Source organism: Aristolochia californica, unplaced genomic scaffold (genome assembly GCF_029961685.1).
Source record: "Aristolochia californica isolate CCGP_79_NKW_82.1479 unplaced genomic scaffold, dmAriCali1.0.hap1 SCAF_1, whole genome shotgun sequence".
Classification (NCBI taxonomy): domain Eukaryota; kingdom Viridiplantae; phylum Streptophyta; class Magnoliopsida; order Piperales; family Aristolochiaceae; genus Aristolochia; species Aristolochia californica.
The window spans coordinates 7,978,299-7,997,009 of NW_027181770.1; the positions used below are offsets into that span (position 1 = coordinate 7,978,299).

General features: G+C 35.9%; 1 protein-coding gene across 2 annotated transcripts; it reads right to left on the minus strand.

Moving 5' to 3' along the window:
- Nucleotides 1-1,990: 1,990 nt before the first annotated feature.
- LOC137944536 (probable E3 ubiquitin-protein ligase ARI8) lies at nucleotides 1,991-12,449 on the minus strand. 2 transcript variants are annotated; one of them, XM_068790222.1, is made up of 15 exons: nucleotides 12,082-12,449; nucleotides 10,087-10,211; nucleotides 9,232-9,340; nucleotides 9,000-9,090; nucleotides 7,693-7,865; nucleotides 6,981-7,085; nucleotides 6,795-6,883; nucleotides 6,065-6,172; nucleotides 5,860-5,950; nucleotides 5,673-5,762; nucleotides 4,923-4,970; nucleotides 4,283-4,354; nucleotides 4,097-4,196; nucleotides 3,892-4,021; nucleotides 1,991-2,575 (listed from the first exon to the last, which is right to left on the minus strand). In XM_068790222.1, exons 1-15 carry the CDS (start codon nucleotides 12,253-12,255, stop codon nucleotides 2,296-2,298), a joined length of 1,785 nt encoding a protein of 594 aa, XP_068646323.1. In that variant the 5' UTR covers nucleotides 12,256-12,449; the 3' UTR covers nucleotides 1,991-2,295. The 2 variants fall into 2 exon arrangements, with proteins under 2 accessions (XP_068646323.1, XP_068646329.1); XM_068790228.1 differs by lacking the exon at nucleotides 12,082-12,449 and adding an exon at nucleotides 11,509-12,064.
- Between the last annotated feature and the right edge of the window lie 6,262 nt (nucleotides 12,450-18,711).

Consider the following 18,711-nt stretch of genomic DNA (forward strand, 5'->3'; position numbering starts at 1 on the left):
CCTCTTGGCATACCGTTGGAGTGCCGCCTCCGTCGTTGTTGCCTGTTGGCCCGCCATTGTCTCCCGCCGTCATCGGCGTCGTGAGGAAGACGACGCTGGTTTAATTTTTCTTAAGTTAAGAAAAATTAAACCGTGTCATAACTTCATTATCCATATTTTTTTATTTATTCAGTATATTCATTTTTTAATTATTATATTAAATTAGTGATTTAATAGTTATAATTAAAATATTGTTGAAGTAAACATTTGATAAATTGTTTTGGTTTAATTATCCAATTGTTATAATTAATTAAACCAATGGTTTTACATTTTGTGGCAATATATTATTAATTAATAATATGTAAAAATAATATTATGTTATTGATAAATTAATATATTTATTTATTTATTATATTTATATTCTTATTATTGTATTAAATTAGTGATTTTTAATGTTAAAATATATCTGATATTATTAAAAAATAATTTATTTATTTATTTATTATATTCTCTTCTGTTATTTTTTAAATTTTTTATTTTTTATAAGTAGTCATGAATTCGGTGGATTCAACACTGAAAACAGAAGAATCAATCATAAAACTCATCTGCAATGGGGCAGGAGAGTTACTCCGTAATATGAAACAGTTTTCCCTCCTAAATTTTGGTTCAAGCATGAAAATGAGAGTAGGATTGCATCCTTAGAGTATAAATATCATATTCTAATCCTAGTATTCAGTGTTATTGTATCCTCAGGAAGGAAAGTATCGGTGGTAGATAAAAATGGGAAAGGATTCTTCCATAGGATTGCTGTGGCTTTTTGCTGTGCTATATCCAGATATCTGTAATCACTAGAAACACAACAGCCTCATATTTTTCAAACTGCAGTGCCACAGGGAATATGAGTAAACATGGTTTTTGCTTTGTTATATTTCCCTGATGCTGATGGATCTTCTAGCAGGCAGAGGTTGCTGGTAATCTCCTCAATTTGTTCAGGGCAGATGCTGCAGGTGACTTTTTGGTTGCTTTTAGTTTGAAATCATATGTAATATGCAAGTACTGAACTGCAGGCTTCCTGTTGGGTGATCCAACTGGTTGCAGTAGCAATTCCATAAAAGGCATTCGAGTTGGAGAGGTCTGAAATATCCTATCAAACCAGCATTTTAATGGCTTCACTGCTGAGTCAGATCTAAAACAATGGAGACTCTAGTCTATTAGAAAAAAGTACAGGGGGAAACTCAATCAATGGAATAGAGTCCATTTACGTTATTTGCTGAAAAACTGGACTTGACAGCAATTAATCCTTCTTGAGTCCAAAATTATTGAAAGATTATAAATTTTTTGCTGACTTCTTCGATAAGGTGCCTCCACCAAGAACTAGGAAAATTTTCACTACGTCGCTACAAATTAAGCTTTCACATATCGAACCTAATAAGCAGCCCGTTAACATTGCAGTTTCTTAAGACTGGTTTTGAATAGAACTGCGCAATGTTTTAAAGATGTTGAAACAACAACTCGCATGATCTACCCCGTGATGCAATACAATCAAGTCCATAAAAAATTCCAGCTGTGCGTGATTGCATGCTTAACTACATTGATGTTAACTGTACTCTTTTTTGCCTTGGGTTGAGAATAATCCCACATGAGTAAGAGCTGACTTCGAGTTTATATAACAACTGCAGCGTGACATCTTTTTCATAGTATTATAACAGGTTCAGTACTTGTCCACCAAAAATTTTTTAAGTGTCCTAGTCTCTGCTCATGCTTCTCACCAAGTCCTACACGTCAATAGCATCTTTTCAACAGTTTGATTTGGGCAGTTCAACTTGAGCTAAATCACCTGAATGCAACAAAAATGCAAACACAGCAAAATCTTTAATCTATTTCCTGCCTTTACATTTTTTTTCTGCCAGCATTTTCTTCTATATATTATATGCTAAACAAGGCACGAGTGTACAATTTCAGTATTTCTTAGGAGACGCCACAACAGAATGACCAAACGAGTCTGCATGGATTAACTACAAATGGAAGAGAGAAGAGCACTTTTTTTTTCTGTGCTGCACTATGTTATCGACAACAAAAGCCACTTCAAGCAGAGACATCATATATACAGAGACTGGGAAAAATAAAGCTACCTCTATAACACACAAAAGACTAGCATCCAATGCTGCGACTGATCCACTTATTTCGGGGTCCCCTTCACAGCCTTGAAGAACATCTTTTTTAACTGCAGACTAACAGAATGTTATGATTGACACCGGCAGCAAAAAACATTTCTTCTGGTCAGGCACCCATGTTGTAAAGATACTTTCTCATCGATCATCGGTGATGATGACATATCTCACATGTAGTGACAGATTTAACATTAGCATAAGTGCAGTGTTCACAAGACCAATGGGTTGAAGCATCTAAGCCACCCCCACGACTGGAACCACCGTTAGATTTGGAGCTACCAGGCTTGCTTCTTCCACCTCGACCTCCCTTGCTCCCACTGAGGCTCTTGGAGCTCACTGTCCTACTGCAGGCGCCATGAGAATCCACATCTGACAAACCATTCTCCAAAGCACGCACTAGGTTCTCAAAGTAATTTCGAGTCACACTGACAATTAAACCATAAATAGAAACAAATCAGCAATCTTGCAAATGTTAGATAGGAAGCAATTGACAAGTCAGTAAAGTGGATCTACCATGCAATTTCACATCATCACAACAAAACATCTGGTACAGAGAAGCAGTATAACAGAAGATAGGAATCAGGAAATAACAACCAATTAACTACACTACTTTACAAACAATAACATGAAAACTTGACCAACACAAGAAGGTTAGATCTCTCAGATCTCTTAAAAAAATAAAAAATAAAAAATCCCTCAGATTTCTAACTAAGATTTTCACTGGCCCAGAGCACAATGTAAACTCAACTAAACCACAAGGGAACAACAAAAAAAAAAAAAACATTGGACCTCACTGAATAGATTTTAAGCAAGTGCCCACCAAAGAAGCCCTTACAAATCTGCTCTGCCACTATTTTCATGATATATCCTCTTTTCTTCTTCACTTTCTTTTTTGAGAAAAGGCACATTTCATTAAAAAACTTGAAGGCTGCACTGGAACATCAAGCAGTGGCCCCCATTCAATGAGGGATTAGAAGGTTACCCCCCTTCTCTAACATTCCTGGAGTCTCCTTCAATGTGAAGTCAACCAGAAAGTTGCTCTTTGAAAAATCTTAAGCCATGCCTCAATGCTTGGAGCTCATTTTTATAATACATCTGATTTTCCACAAGCAGAACCTACTGCCTAAGTGACTGAGAAGCCTTCCACTTAGTTTATTCTGTCTCCTCTTGTCAAAGAAACCTTTGACAATGTAGTTCTGTTAAAATAGTCCCAGTCCAACATGTACAGGTCAACTTTGATATCTTGTGTTGAAATTTAATAAAATGCTACATATACACCATCTCAGAAACCAAATGCATTTTAAATGACATAATAGTAAACAATCAGCAAGTGGAATGAAAAAAGACCATCAGAAGGCTTGTGACAACTACATTATTGAACTACATTCATCATCCTCCACGTAGCTAGTATCAGGCACTTAGGAGCTACAGTGGTGGAAGCCTTTTGCTAGAGAAGTAAGAAAAGATAAAAGAAAGAAGAGAAAGATGCATAGTATAATAGATGATTGAAGCTTTAACCCAAGCTGTAACCCTCTGTTCCCGACCCACGGTTAATACCAACTGGAAGATTTAACACCATTAACTAGCAGAGTGTTACCAAGTTACTGACACATACAGATTTTCGAATATCATTTGTTTCACCACCATGAAGCAATTGCTAATTGGTGATGAAAATGCTTACAATGATTTTAACATTTTTTTAATCACATTTAAAAAAGGAAAAGGATCCAGTTGAACTTACGTGGTCAGACCAGCAAGCTTAGTGCGAAACTCATTGAAATCTTTGGTCTGTGAACCCTCATCATCAACAAAACACTGCAATTCCTTCTCAGCACATTGATGAAGCCGCTCTAGCCCAGACTCGGCCTCACCTTAACACAACAAAAGCAGAATATTTAAGCTTAAGTAACATACTTTGGAGCGTTCAATAGTGGACCAGAAGATACCTTGCAAATACTCAAAAAACTGTCTCTTTGCATGTTCATGCTCAGGAAGATAGTAACCATAAGCATAGGTCCACTTCAGCACTCGCCTACACTCTACTATCTGAGAAGTACATTGTTTTCAATTTGGCACATGAGAAGTACTTCAGAACTAAAAGGAAAAGAAGCTTTCAAGATAAAAATAGAGACCTGCAACCATGCCTCTGTGATAAATTTCAACTGGGATTCAGGCTGCATATATTTGTCGCTCAGCTTCCCCAACTGCAAAGCCGCAGTTATTGATTCATAATGAATGCAAGGAAGCAGTAAAAATTAGGACATGCATAAATATTCTCACTCTACCTTAAAGTGCAATCAAGAATTAAGATAATGGCTTCTCTCTAGCATCATAAGATGGTCTTTTTAAAGCAAGATAACTGCCTATGTAGCATATTGCCACTCATGATGGAAACCATCCCCCGATCCCCTTCTCACCTTCCACTAAGAGAACAACCAAACATTTGTTCATGTGTGTCAGTGTGTGTGTCTGCACATGTGTTCATGCATGTCTGAACAACAAAGCATATTGCTATTGTTCTTTCTTAAAAGAAAGCATACTGCCACAGTTAAACAACTTTAATATGACCATTCAAAAAGTTTTTACTTGTCCAGACAAAAAATTAAGGACAGCTCATAGATGTGTACTAAAACAATTACTTTCACACACACATTAGAGAGGATGCTTATGACTTTCCATAGCAGATAGGAGGTCGAGAAAAGAAACTTGTGCTTTAGTTATAAGCAGTATACAGGTAGAATCAGCAGAGTTTTGGACAGAGATATGACATACCTGCACACTTTGCATCTGCTGTAGATCCTGAAGAGCCTTTTGCCTTGACTGCACAGTTGCCAAAAATCATAATAAATTTATAGTTCACAGACAAGGTATACTTATAGAAGTTCAGATGACAAACTATAGGAAGACTTAAAAATTGTCTGCTTTTAGGAATTTATACGAGTCCCTGAAACATATGTCTATCAATTAACAGCACGATTAGCTTCACATAAACCGACTCAAATTACTTGTACTGGGAAAAGCAAAACGGTACAAGAATCTATCCATACGAAAACAACTTAAAGAAGCAACTCTGCTATGTCAACCAAGATTCAGTAGTAGCTAATGGCTCTAATCTGAGCTACAATTTTCACCTTGATAAGCAAACTTAAGATATCTACATAATTAGAAAATTGTTCTCAGAAGCACTAGAAATAAAAAGAATAAAATTAATCACCACACAATAAAAGTTCTCTGGTGAAGTGATTAAGAAAATATCACATCAATCGCTCAGCAAGTAAAATGTGGAGTTTTAATGTTACAAGTGAATCATACACAAACCTGTGACAGGGACAAAGCTTAAGTTGAAGAATAGTGATTGCAAGAGAAAGCGTGACATAGTGAACAATAAAAAATTTAGAAAAGGTAACCCAAAATATTACAGCTACAGAAAAGGTAAGACTTCGGGTGTTAAGCACTGGCATAAATTAAAACAAGAATATGAAACATGTGGGTCTAAATTTCAACAAGGTGAAAAATACATACTGATTGATTTGTCGCCCATCTCTCATAATAGTGCGTATACCTCTCCAGAGAATTTTTTGCCATTTCCCTCCTCCTCTCAGCTTCATCATACTGTATTATTTTCAAAAACAATCAGTTGTGCTTTTACAACCCAATCCAAAGAGATGCTGTATCTAACAGACTAATAGGCACAAACAGATGTACATACCACCCCTTCCTGCTTCGCTGTTTCATAGCGGTTGCAGGCATAAAAGCCACCAGTCCTCTCACCATGATCTGACCATGCACCTAGACACAGCCTGCATAGCATATGAAAGACGGATACACATGTCACGTGCAAAATAAAACAAGACAACAAATAGGACAGTTAATTATTCTAATATCCATCCACAACAGAGATATGAATGGTTTACCAGCAGAACTCAAATTTACAAGGCGGAGTGCAAGTTATGTGCATGCATCCTTGGTTCTTCTCAATTGGTCGCTTGCATTTTGGACAAGGCTTGGAATTGGCCAATATCCTGGCAATATTGCAAAAACATTACATTATTATGAAACAAAACAGAAGAGAAGAAAGAGTAAGCACATGCAGTTAACAACCTAGAGATCGTCTAAATAAATCTTGCAATAGCTATGCAGTTCAACCAGTTAACAGAGGAGAGTAAAGGATCAGAAGGCTGAATTTAATTGCTCATCAGTTTTTCCAAAGAAGTTATAAAAAAAACATTTAAATCATAAAAAGTTGTCCAGACACAGAACTTACATAACTGGTAAAAAAAAATACGAATGCTGAATAGTGACACAGTTGCATAGAAGTACACAGTTATCTTTACCTAACTGATTTGAAGTACAACCTAACTCTTCCATTTAAACAACCAATATGTTAAATACATAATAAGTATGTAAACAAATGTACTTCATTAAAACAGTAGAGATGCTTGGAATAGCAGATAACTATCCTGGTCAAGGCACTCTCTAAAATTACATAATCAAGAGAAGTAACTTAAATAATCAGAAACAACCATCCATAAACATATTATTTCAAATCAGAATTGAGAAACTAAAAATCCCCAGTTACAGATTTTCAGAATGAGATCCAAAAGAACATAAATGAGCACACTGCAATGTTCTATGAATTCATACCAGTTCATGTTTTCAGACTCCGCGCTGTTCTTCAAGATCCACATGGCCACAGTGCCACAATCAACTGGACGGTGAGCTTCTTCTGTACACTGCAGATTTACCTCAATGTATTAGAACATCCAGATGCATCACTCCATCAACTCAATAACTTTTTACTCAGCAAATCTATTACCGGTGGTTACTTACATTCCAACAAAAGTTATAAGAACAATTGCAGGTGATGTCATAGTTTCCACTACCCATGACATAATCAACAGAATATTCACAGCCTGGAGCTGGACACCACTTTGTCTACAAGTAAAAAGAAATAGTCAAGTTACAAGTTCAAGCATCAACATACAAAAAAGAAATGTCATATCATCCACCAACAAAAAAAACTGAAAGAAAAACAGATAGGTTTCACTGCCCCTTCAATGAAAGAAAAAAATACAGCAAGATACCTTCACTCCAAAAAAATAATAAAACATGCTTCGCAGTTCTGACCAAATATCTGAGTCAAACACTCAAGAGAGCTTTCAATTTCACATTTCCTACAGATAGGGAGGCAGAGAATCTGAAATACTGAGCAACTGTTCAGAATTTTTTTTCCAGATATGCAGCATCTAGTTGCTACTAAGAACCATGTATACAGAAAGATAAGTCCCACTAAGACTCTGGGATATGTTGGCCTTGTAATAATCTTCAGATTTAAATATCCCTACTCCCAGAATTTGCAACCTCGCTAAAAAACCAAAAAATAACTAGTTCCAACGTATTTATACACATATGGTTTTCTTACTTCCAGATTTTTCCCATCTTGAAACATCCAAGTGACAGCATATTTGAAAATGAGAAACAGGAACCATGATTTAGCATTCCGGAAAACATAAAATCCCACTAGTTTGAATGCCAGATATACCTTCTTATTGTCTTCAATATAAGATCTAAGGAGATATCGGGCATACTTATGCCTGTCCTCCTCAGAAGCAATAACATTAATCATGTCCTGACCAACAGCAGCTCCACATGAGGGATCAGGACACCGCAACATCAAGCATCCAGGACCATCATTTATTGATGTGCTAATATAACCTGTCATTAGAATTGAAGGATCAATAATAAGATACAGTACATATTTTAATCAAACTCCATCCACAAGCTGCTTATATGTAGAGACAAGGTAGTACTGCAGATGTATCAAAAGAAAATATGGAAGTTAATAAAAAACTCAATAAAAAAAACTGTGTAAACATGACAAAAGTAGGAGTTTTTGAGAAAAACTTAAAACATCAAAGGTGCAGAAAGCAGAAAAACTCTCAAAATATATGGTGCCAAAACATGAAGCTATCCAAACTATTTGGGAAAATACAAGCCAAAATCCACTTTTGACCATGTTCATTTTGAGGGGAAAAAATCCACCCTTTACCATGTACACACTAAGGAAAGAAAATTCCTTCCTGATCTGTCAAAAAATGGAAAGACAATGAGACACTTTTTAAAAACAGAACGAGACAAATAAATTGCAACTCAAACACTTAATTTAAACAGGCAGGAAGTTTTTGGAACTGCATTAAAAGAAGAAGTTTTCTTTCTTTGGTAACCATGAGAAGGAGATAAAAGAAGTAGCTGCAAGACATACTGAGACGCTTATATGTGAAAAACTGTGAAAAACCACAGAAAATTTTCGAAGAATCTTAACAAATATATTTTAGACATTTTACAAGAACCACAATGTACCAAACATACACCCACGAAAATATGTTTTAGCTCAGGGGCTGCTAGAACAGACTGCTTAAAAATTAATTCTCCCTCCTAAGAACAATTCATCAGTTCAACAAGTTTGTTTGTCTAAAAAAATACCCGCATGAATTTCAAAAATTAATCTAAGCTTACCAAGAACCTCACGAATTGCTTACAGATGAGTTTCCCTTTAAGAAGCTTTATATATGACTTATTTTGCATCTTAAAAATACCTAAATAAAGTTACTTTCATGTTTCTACAAGAGTTTCCTGCAGTTCCATTTCTGTTTTCCTGGAAATTTGATGTACCCACATCAAACATATAAATGGATCTCATTTACCATAGTTCATCATATCATCATCTAGAAGGAGGTGATGAAACTGCCTCACACCACACGCCACAGCCCTTAACTTGAAATATTTGATCGCATTATACCCATTAAAAAATGCTTTCATTCGCCAAAAAAATTGCATTAATTAACAAACCTCTCCAGCAAGAAGTACAAAAAGGATGACCACAAGCAGCAGCATGCCTCCTATCACAAGGATAGGACTCGAAACAAATCCCACAAGTAAGCTGCAATCATAGACAAATCATTAGTAAATAGGGAAAAAGTAAATATAGCAGAGACATTTACAGGAGGAAATACACAATTTTCAAGGTCAACCAAACATGTAGCCATATTCAACCTCAAATTTGAACATAAAAAATACATACTTCTGTAGCATTCCGCATTGGATCAAGAACTGCTTTCTCCAACAAGCCAACAGCCTTGCGTACCCTATCTTCATCAGCAAACCAAGCATCATGCACCTTGCTAACATCCCTGCATAGTAGATAGAAGTAACTCTCATTTCAGAATGTAATATTGCAACCTTTGCAACTTCAGTTTGATTCACATGCATAACTATAGATAAGACAAATAGATATATGTATGAAGTCCAACTTTAACTGCACTTAACTTTTTAGCCCTTTACCATTATCTCCATTTTATCATTTAAAATGACAAAATAAAAACATCATAAAACGAATGCATGGGATAAAAAATAAGTGTAGAATAATGAGTCATTCAATTCAAATTTGATGGTTAAATTAAAATTTGGTGCACCTAACTTAGATGAACTAAGAGGTCCATACTCCTTTTTTTTCCATATATATAGCAGATAACTCAACTGCTTCAAGAAAGGTAATACTGCATCCGGACTCAATATTGGAATCAAAAAGACTAATATGATCCATATTTACAATGAGCCAACTCTTGCTTAAATACATAAAATAGACAATAAATTTTTTTAAAGATTAATGATCAATAATTAAATAGCTAAAAATAATAGAAGTTATTATAAAGAGACACATTAAGATTCCAGAACTGTCACACAAATTAAATACATGAAGGAATCACAAGGATATATTATCAGTTGCATGACTTCCTGTAATATCCATACTCACTTAGGACATCAGCAAGATCTCATATAAGCAAATAAAGATGCATACAGATGTCCATATTTAGAGAATGACAGATAAGCTTAAATTATTAAGAAATTCTTTTTTTCATTAAAACATTAATATTACCAATTATAGTGCCGTAGAAGGATACTAGCTGAAACTCTCGGAATTGAAAGGACAGTAGATATCATTGTTATGTCTTCCTCCTGGCGCTCTCGGATATCAGCATCACTCAAGATTGTGTAATTTTGCTGGAAGATTGACAGGTGCACAATTTATTTTTCTGACGTAAAGCACGTATAAAAGAAAATCTGCATACTTGACATATCCACCATGTTCTTTTATTCCTTTTATATGGATTTCATAAAGAAAACTCCAAGGGAGAAAGGTAAAACCTGTGAGAAAGTACATAAACCAGCACAAAAATAAATAAATAAATAAATAAATACATGCATGTTTAATAGCACCGTCGTTTTAAAAATTAAAAAAACAAGATAAGTATTTATGCTTGTTTGAAACATGACCACAACCGGGGAAACCAATCATGGCTATCTTAAACATAATACATCAAAATGCATTCATGTTTGTGTTACCCACTTCTAGGTTCCCCAATGGACAGAAGTCAACAGAGGATCCCCCGACTGATGCCCTCTGACCAGTACCTTCACACAAGCAACTGCCTTTCAAATAAATAAATATATATATATATATATATATGGCTATCTTAAACATAATACATCAAAATGAACTCATGTTTGTGTTACCCACTTCTAGGGTCCCCAACAGAGTCTGACCAGTACCTTCATACAGGTAATTGCCTTTCAAATATTATCGCAAACAAGACTTGCGACCATGCTACTTGTTTTTCCCTGTTGAAGGGAGGATGCGGGTTGAATCAGTGTCATTAGATGCCGGGTATGGAAAAAACGAGACTTCACTCCTACATTGAATTACTAGATCTCCATAACTGACTTTTCCCAAATGTACACTTTGAGACCAAGAGAAGAATCTCCAACAAAGATCAACCAGTTAAGAATGTTATCATAAGGCTAAAGCATATTCAGCTTGTTTACATGAGCCACATACCTTTTTTTCTTAAATACTTTTTGCAAATACATAAGGTTCAATAGGATATCCATGGTGCCAAGCACACAATACTATAATCTTCTAAAATTTCCTGAGAAGAGTACAAGTCAGATGAAACTATTAAGGGTGTTCCAGACTGTCCATCTTACAACTAGTTAAGAAATCCTAGTGTGCAAGCAACTATACTTAACGAAGGAGAATAATAATAAACTAACTAGAATAAATTTTCATAAATGACCTACCAACCACTTTTTACCCCACCAAGTTCTTGAAGAATGCAAGATTAACTTATCGCATATGCACTAAAACACGCTATAAGAGGACAACGATCAGCATAAAAAAGATGAAATAGGAAGAGAACAGCCAAATGAATCAAAATGTGGCAGGTAGCATAACATCGTTTACTAGGGCAATAAAAAAATTAAAAAAGAAATATGCACTCCGTTCTAATGATCAACCAACCATGTTTCACCAAAGGTATTTTTGAAGTTCCACAGTCGAATAGTCCGAAGACCCCCAAAATGTTTAGGAAAACTCATTAGTGAATTGGAGCCGCAAAAATGATCATGCCGCTGCTCCCTCTTCTCAAAAGCCAAACTAATAAGAGTGACAAATTACGTTATGCTGTTGTTGCAGCAACCACACTACACCGCCTCACACCTTTCCAAGACGATTTATCATCAAACCATAACCTCCGGACATTACAATCATAAATACAACCGCATAATCTTGATCATGACAGAAATCAAATCTACAATTGTTAACGAAAAAAGGACCCTTAAAGCGAACGATGGACGACGGCTGAAGCATTTAACGTCCAAAGAGAGACTTGATAACATTGTCATCAATCTCAATTTTTTTTCCACCAATCGCAATTGAAGACCAAGATTATCGCAAACAAAGGATGATGGGGGTCTTGCAGGAGATAAAACGGGAGCTGGCAGCTTGCTGCCTTCAAAATAAAAAATAAAACACCGATTTTTTCTCTCATCAACGAAATGATGCAAACTGCCACGGAATAAAACCGAAAAGCACCTGCTGGCGGTGAGGGCGGTAGGAGGTGCTGTCGTCTGACCCATCAGAATCATTATCGATGAAGCCATAATTTTCATCACCGTCGTCGCTATCCATCGCCGTCTCGCCGCTGTAGAAGTCGTCCAGAGACTCCACATCGTTCGCATCGTGCATGTCGTCCTCGGAATCCATCATCCGGCAAACCAAACCCTAAAATCCCTCAAACAATTCCGACTACGGGACAGGAAAAAAAAAAAAGGAAATCAGAGCCCAAATACACAAAAACCGCGCCGAGAATCCGATGCAAATCGCGCAGAGGCGATCGGATCGATGAGCGTCGAAAAGAATTGAGAAGAATAGGTGACACCGAACAGAAAAAGGAACAGAAGGGAGGGGGGGGGGGGGGGGGGTTGGAGCCGAGGAACGGGTGCTGTGTATTGGTTTTTGAGACAAGGTAGGAATCTAGCTTTTATACGTAATACGTACAAAGACTAATGAGAGAGAGAGAGAGAGAGAGAGAGAGAGAGAGAGAGAGAGAGAGAGAGAGAGGTGAGAAATAATTTTTCTTTTAAAAACGGAGGCATCATAGCTCGCCGAGAGAGAGAGAGAGAGAGAGAGAGAGAGAGGTGAGAAATAATTTTTCTTTTAAAAACGGAGGCATCATAGCTCGCCCGACGCTGCCTCAGGTTCAGGCACACTTTTGTATATCGTAAATCCTCCAAGGTTGCAAGTGGACTACGTTGATTGTGGTCCTGATAAGCGGAGAGCGCGAAAAATGAGGGGACACGCCTAGTGCCATCACGGCTGGAGTTGAGGACCGAATGTCAATGGGGTAGCTGGTGAAATTGATCCGGAAGGACAAAACCCCAAAGTGTAATGGTGACTCGCTTGCTTGGTTCAATTTAGAAATTATTCTTTGAAAAGGCGTAACTTTTTCATATGATAAGTGTTTGTTGAGTTTTTAAATGGATTCGAGAGATGAGATAAGTGCAAGCAAACTTGCTATATGTTTGAATAATTTATATTGAAAATGTTCAACGGTAGATATCAATGAATAGTGAAATAACTATGTCTTGTTGCGAAAGAGTTAACCACAAGACGTAAGCAAGAAGTGAAGCTTGTTGAAAATGATCACCTTGAGGTGATGTTCCTTGAATGAAAAGGTCAATCGTAGCTAAGACGTATGTAAATCGGTAAAACCTATAACCAAAGGGTGGTTCAGGTTAGGGGTCACACCAAGCCAAATCGGTTTACAAACCGTTTAAACTCGGCTCAATTTAGTTATTACTTGAGCTCAACTCGAGCTTAAACTTGAAATAAGATTCATAAAATATAACAAGTCAAACTCTAGATTTTTCAAACTCGGATTGTTAACTCGTGAGCCGACTCGTTAGAGTATATTTTTTTACAAAATACCCTTTAGTTGGTTAATAGTTGTTCTTATTTACCTCAAACATCAAAGATGATCGATTGTTCAACCCCTCAACATCTAATGTTGTTGTTTGCCAATGAAATAAATACTATTGGTGGAGATGTTTGTTCTTTCTTTTAGGTCTATTAAGCTGGTTATTATACATTAATATGTTTCATTGCAAAATCTTGAACTCCATTGTTCTTCAATGGTACCAAAATCATCACAATATTCTCTTTATTTATTTTTATAATTTTTTATATTTTCAAAGTTTTAAATATAACAGACTCAAACTCGGTTAAAATTTTTGAGCTTAAACTCGAGTTTGAAGTATTCAAATCAAGCCAAACTAGAACATATGTAGTTTCGAGCTTGGCTCGACTTCCTACTAGATTTACAAGTATTTGACTTGCAAAATACGATATGTCGGATGGCATGCGATGATGTAATAATGGACGCAGTAGTCTATTGGTAATTCTTACTAAGACCCATGAGATCAAGGCCCATTGGACCCCAAACAAATCTTGAGAAGTATGGACAAGCATGAAGACGGCCTAAGGGGCCCAATTCCATGAGAATGGACAGAAGACCATTGTCACGTCCATCCAAAAGACTAAAAAAAATTATTTGAATATCGTGCTTGTTTCTTATGGAGAATCTCAAATGCTGATTCGTTATCCACTTGCCAATTTCAGTAGTGGGGGAGCACCGTTTTCCGTTATTTTGGTAGAGAATATTAGAATAAGCTCCAGTGCCTCTCCTTCCCAAACGAGTTCTCAGTTCCAAGATAGCGACTTTTGCGGGGTGAGAGAAAGAGGAAGCGGAGGAGCAGAATACGGTGTACCCTCGTGTCTGAAACTCTGCATGTCCGCGTGTGTGGTTTGTACATCCTTATTGTCTATGTGGTCCTGGTGCCGCCACTTATAAAGAGTAGCTAGGTTCATGCGAGCTGCCGCGGCGCGTAAGATGTTCGACAAAACGATGATAACACCTTTCCTCTCTCCAGTCTCCATCATACATTATCTTAGATTTCAATTCTCAGCGAGGGTTTCCGACCCTGTGATTGCGTTTTTTTAGTTTTAATGGTGGTTTTAGATTTCATCCTCTATTTCTACGATGTTTTATTTTTCCTTCCTCAATCTCTCTAATCTTCGTCACTCAATCGATTTTTGTAACTGAGCGTCGTCGACGGAAGTGGCAGAATAGAGGTACTCTCTCTCGGTTTCTGTTTTGTGGACTGTAATTTCTTTTTTTTAGTTTTAATGGTGGTTTTAGATTTCATCCTCTATTTCTACGATGTTTGGATTTTTCTTCCTCAATCTCTGCGATCTTCGTCGATTTTTGTAACCGAGCGTTAGTGACGGAACAGAGGTACTCTCTCCCCTTTTTCTCTCTCTGTTTTTGTTTTGTGACATTAACTTGGTGTAAATACTGCTAATAGTGTACTGTTAAAATTGCATAATATGTCAGATGTAGTTTTACTTCCTATTTCTGTAAGATCATGTTTCGTTTGATTAGTAATGATTAGTAATGCTCAATATATTTTAAATAAATTTATTGTTGTTTATAGTCATTTCTTAATTAGACTTTTAGATATTAGTTGATTGTCAATACGTATTTTATAATATTTATAATAGATATTAGTCATTATAAAACCAATATGAGTATTATTAGTAGTGAAAATGACAATACATATGAGTCGACATTTGAAACGTTGTCTTAATAGAAAAGTGCCAATACGAAAACAAAAATTCATAAATTTTTAACCAGTGGGGTCTAATGTTGATCAAAGTCCATCTGACCTTCCTTTTATGGATTTTAGAGACAAATATGATTAAACTAGAATTAGAGTAAACATTGCTCATTGGATTTTTATAGATGAACATCCATCAATGATAGTAGAAGAGGAGGGATTTAATTTTGTAATGAAGATGATAAATGTGAATTAGGAAAAATATCTCGTAAGACCATTAAGAAATAGTATATGGAGATGTATGAGGCAGAGAAAAGGAAATTTAAAATTTTGTTAAAAGAGATTAACAAGATTAGTTTTACTATGGATCTTTGGAAGTCCCAAAATCAAAAGATTGAATACATGATTATTATTGGACATTTTATTGATAGAAATTGGAAGCTACAAAAACGAGTCTTGAGTTTTATGCATGTTCCTCTTTCTCATGGTGGTGGTGTTGACATAACAGATCTTATTTAGAAGTATTTGAAAGATTAGGAAATCAAAATAAAAGTATTTAGTATGCTCAGTTGATAATGTTGCATATATGATGTTTGTGTGAGAGTTTTTAAAAATGAATTTTCAAGAAATAGGAAATTGGTTTGTGGTAGAAAGTTATTTCATGTGCGTGTTGTGCTCATATTATGAACTTATTAGTTGTTGTAGTCTTAGGTTAAGTACATATGTCTTCCGCTCTTAACAGGCCGATTTTTTGGGTAGTATTGACTAGGTGCACAACATTTGGTATCAGAGTTAGCGCTACGTCCCGAATTTGATTCCCAACGGACGGGTGATCGCGAACCCCAGAATGTAGGGTTTCCCGATTAGGCTAGGTCCATCGACACTATGTGTTAAGCCGTCGTGGTCGCCGACTCTTAAGGATGGGTGTGATGTTGTGGTCCTGGGTTACGTACCTATGTCTTCCGCTCCTAATATGCCAATCTTTTTGGTAGTATTGGCTAGGTGCACAACATTAGTCTAAGATGGTCTTGTTCAAATTAAGGATATCATTAAGAATGTGCGTAGAAGTGCCAAATTCATAAATTTGTCTGAGGCTAGACTTCGCACTTTTTCTGAAATTGTGCAGTAACTACAACTAGGTGCAAAAATGTTGGTTATTGATTGTCCAACCCGTTGCAACTCCACTTATGACATGTTGTCTTCTGCATTAAAATTCAAAGATAAATTACGAAATTTCAAGATAGAGACTAACTTATGATTGTTTGCCAAGTCTTGATAAATGGGAAAAAGGTTGAAATGGTGTGTGAGATTTTAAAAGTTTTTAATGTAGTCACTAATATAATTTTTGGGAGTGATTATCCTACTTTTAATTTGTACCTTAGTGAACTATATAGGGTAAAAGAAGTTTTGAATTTTCATTAGGAAAATGGTTAGTAGAATCAATAAGAAATTTGAGAAGTACTAGGGTGAATGCAATTTGTTGATGACTTTTGCTTCAGTTTTGGGTCCAAAGGTCAAATTAAGATTGAACAAAATGTGTTTTCTTGAGATATATTCTGAGGAGGAAACTACAATGAATATAAACTTAGTTCTACGGAGCTTATGAGAGATTTATGATGAATATGTATCCATATATAACGTGGAGATTAGTAATGAAGGGATTGCTTCAAATATTAGCTCCATGGGTGTTTCCACAAGTCGTATGAGTCCAAGTTAGTCAAAGTTAATGACTTATGTGAAACAAGTGGAAGTAGTGAATTCACCAAAGTCAGGATTGGAAAATTATCTTGAAGAAGGTGCGTATATTTGTGAGGAAACTTTACAATATGATTTTGATGTTTTAGAATGGTTGAAAATGAATAATTTAAAATTTCGAGTATTATCCAAGATGGCAACAGATATCCTTTTAATTCTCATATCTATAATAACTTTAGAGTCTACCTTTAGTGCTGGTGGTAGAGTAATAGGTCTATATCGTTCTTCCTTACACCAAATACAGTTTAAACTTTGATTTGAAGCGTTGATTGGGTTCAGGCTCTTCACGGTGTCAAGAAAAATCAAAAGGTGAACTACTTTTGAATATTTATTTATTATGATATTTTTGAGTAAATTTTTTTTTTATTAAAATTTTGTTTGATGATTATAGCTGGAGAAGAAGACTAAGGAGAAAATGCTACAAGTTACTTGATTTTTATCTTTTTCTCATATTGGTAATTTTAATTTTTTTCACTACATTAAATAATTAGTAGTAGAAGAGTATTTTTTTTTATCAGACAATAATAAATTTTATTCTTTTTTTTGTCATAGGTGGAGATTTTACTCATGCAAACAGGGACTTAGTATATTGTTTTCTAGCATGAAGAAAAAAAGTTGGAGTTTATAAATTTATATTGGATTTATAGTTTTTATTTGGGTGATTGTAAATTGATATTGATATTTCATTTTTTTTTTTTTGTGTTTGATTATTGAATAAAGTTTATGTATAATATTAAGCAGTATTTATGAACAATTTTATGCATGGTTTATGTACAGAGGTCATGTCCAATTTTATGTAGAGGCTATACCCAACTTTAAGTAAAATTTATGCATAATTTATATATAGTTTATTTAACATGCATTTTATGCAAAGTTTTAAATGTAGGTTGGAGTTCAAACTCGACTCAAACTCAAGTTCAAACTCTGTTAAAATTATTGGGCTTGATCTCGATTATAATTTTAGGCTCGAGGTTGTACTGGGCTCGAGCTCGAGTTTGAAATATTTAAATCAAGTTTAGTTTAAACATAGACAGGTTCGAACTTGGTTCGACTAGATGTTACCCCTAGAATGGCCCTTTCTCTCCCACCCAACCTAGATCTGAAAAAATCTGAGTTGAATTGGCTCACATTCGCCAGGTTGGAAAACTACCTTCGTGTGATCTTCCTATGTTCGCTTTTTGCCAATTGGGTTAAAGCGCAAGATAACATTGACAACGAAAAATCCCTCGCCATTCACGTTCTTTACCCGTAGATCATTTGAGGGTGATGTTCAGACCGTGCTTGGTGTGACTCGTAGTGGTGTCGGTTCTTCTACATCCAACATCCATCTTACTGAAGCGGGGTAAACGGGGGACACGTCTTCCTGTTTGGATGCGATCTGGTTCTCTTTCGCTCAACTGTGAATCGGTGGCGACGTCGACTTCTGACGAGCGAAGCTTGTGGCAAGTGGCAACTAGGCCATCTCATTTCTCGTTTAGGAGTAAGATACGTTTTTACACAGGACGCTCGCACATTGTAGTGTCTTCATCAAGCTCGTGATTAAAAGTTTAATGATTTCTTTAATCTAGTAAAGAAATCTAGTAATCGATTGCAGGAAAATTGTCAAATGACCTTTTCCGGCGTATGGTCCAGACGCCGCTAATTTGCTATTCAGGCCGAGCAGGAGTCATCAAACACGAAGCAGATTAGAAAAAGAAAAACTATTCGGCTATGCTCCTGATCCTTATCTTCTGTTTGTCCTATCCAATTTCTCTAAATATATTTAAAGATTTTAGTACAAAGGACCCGCGCT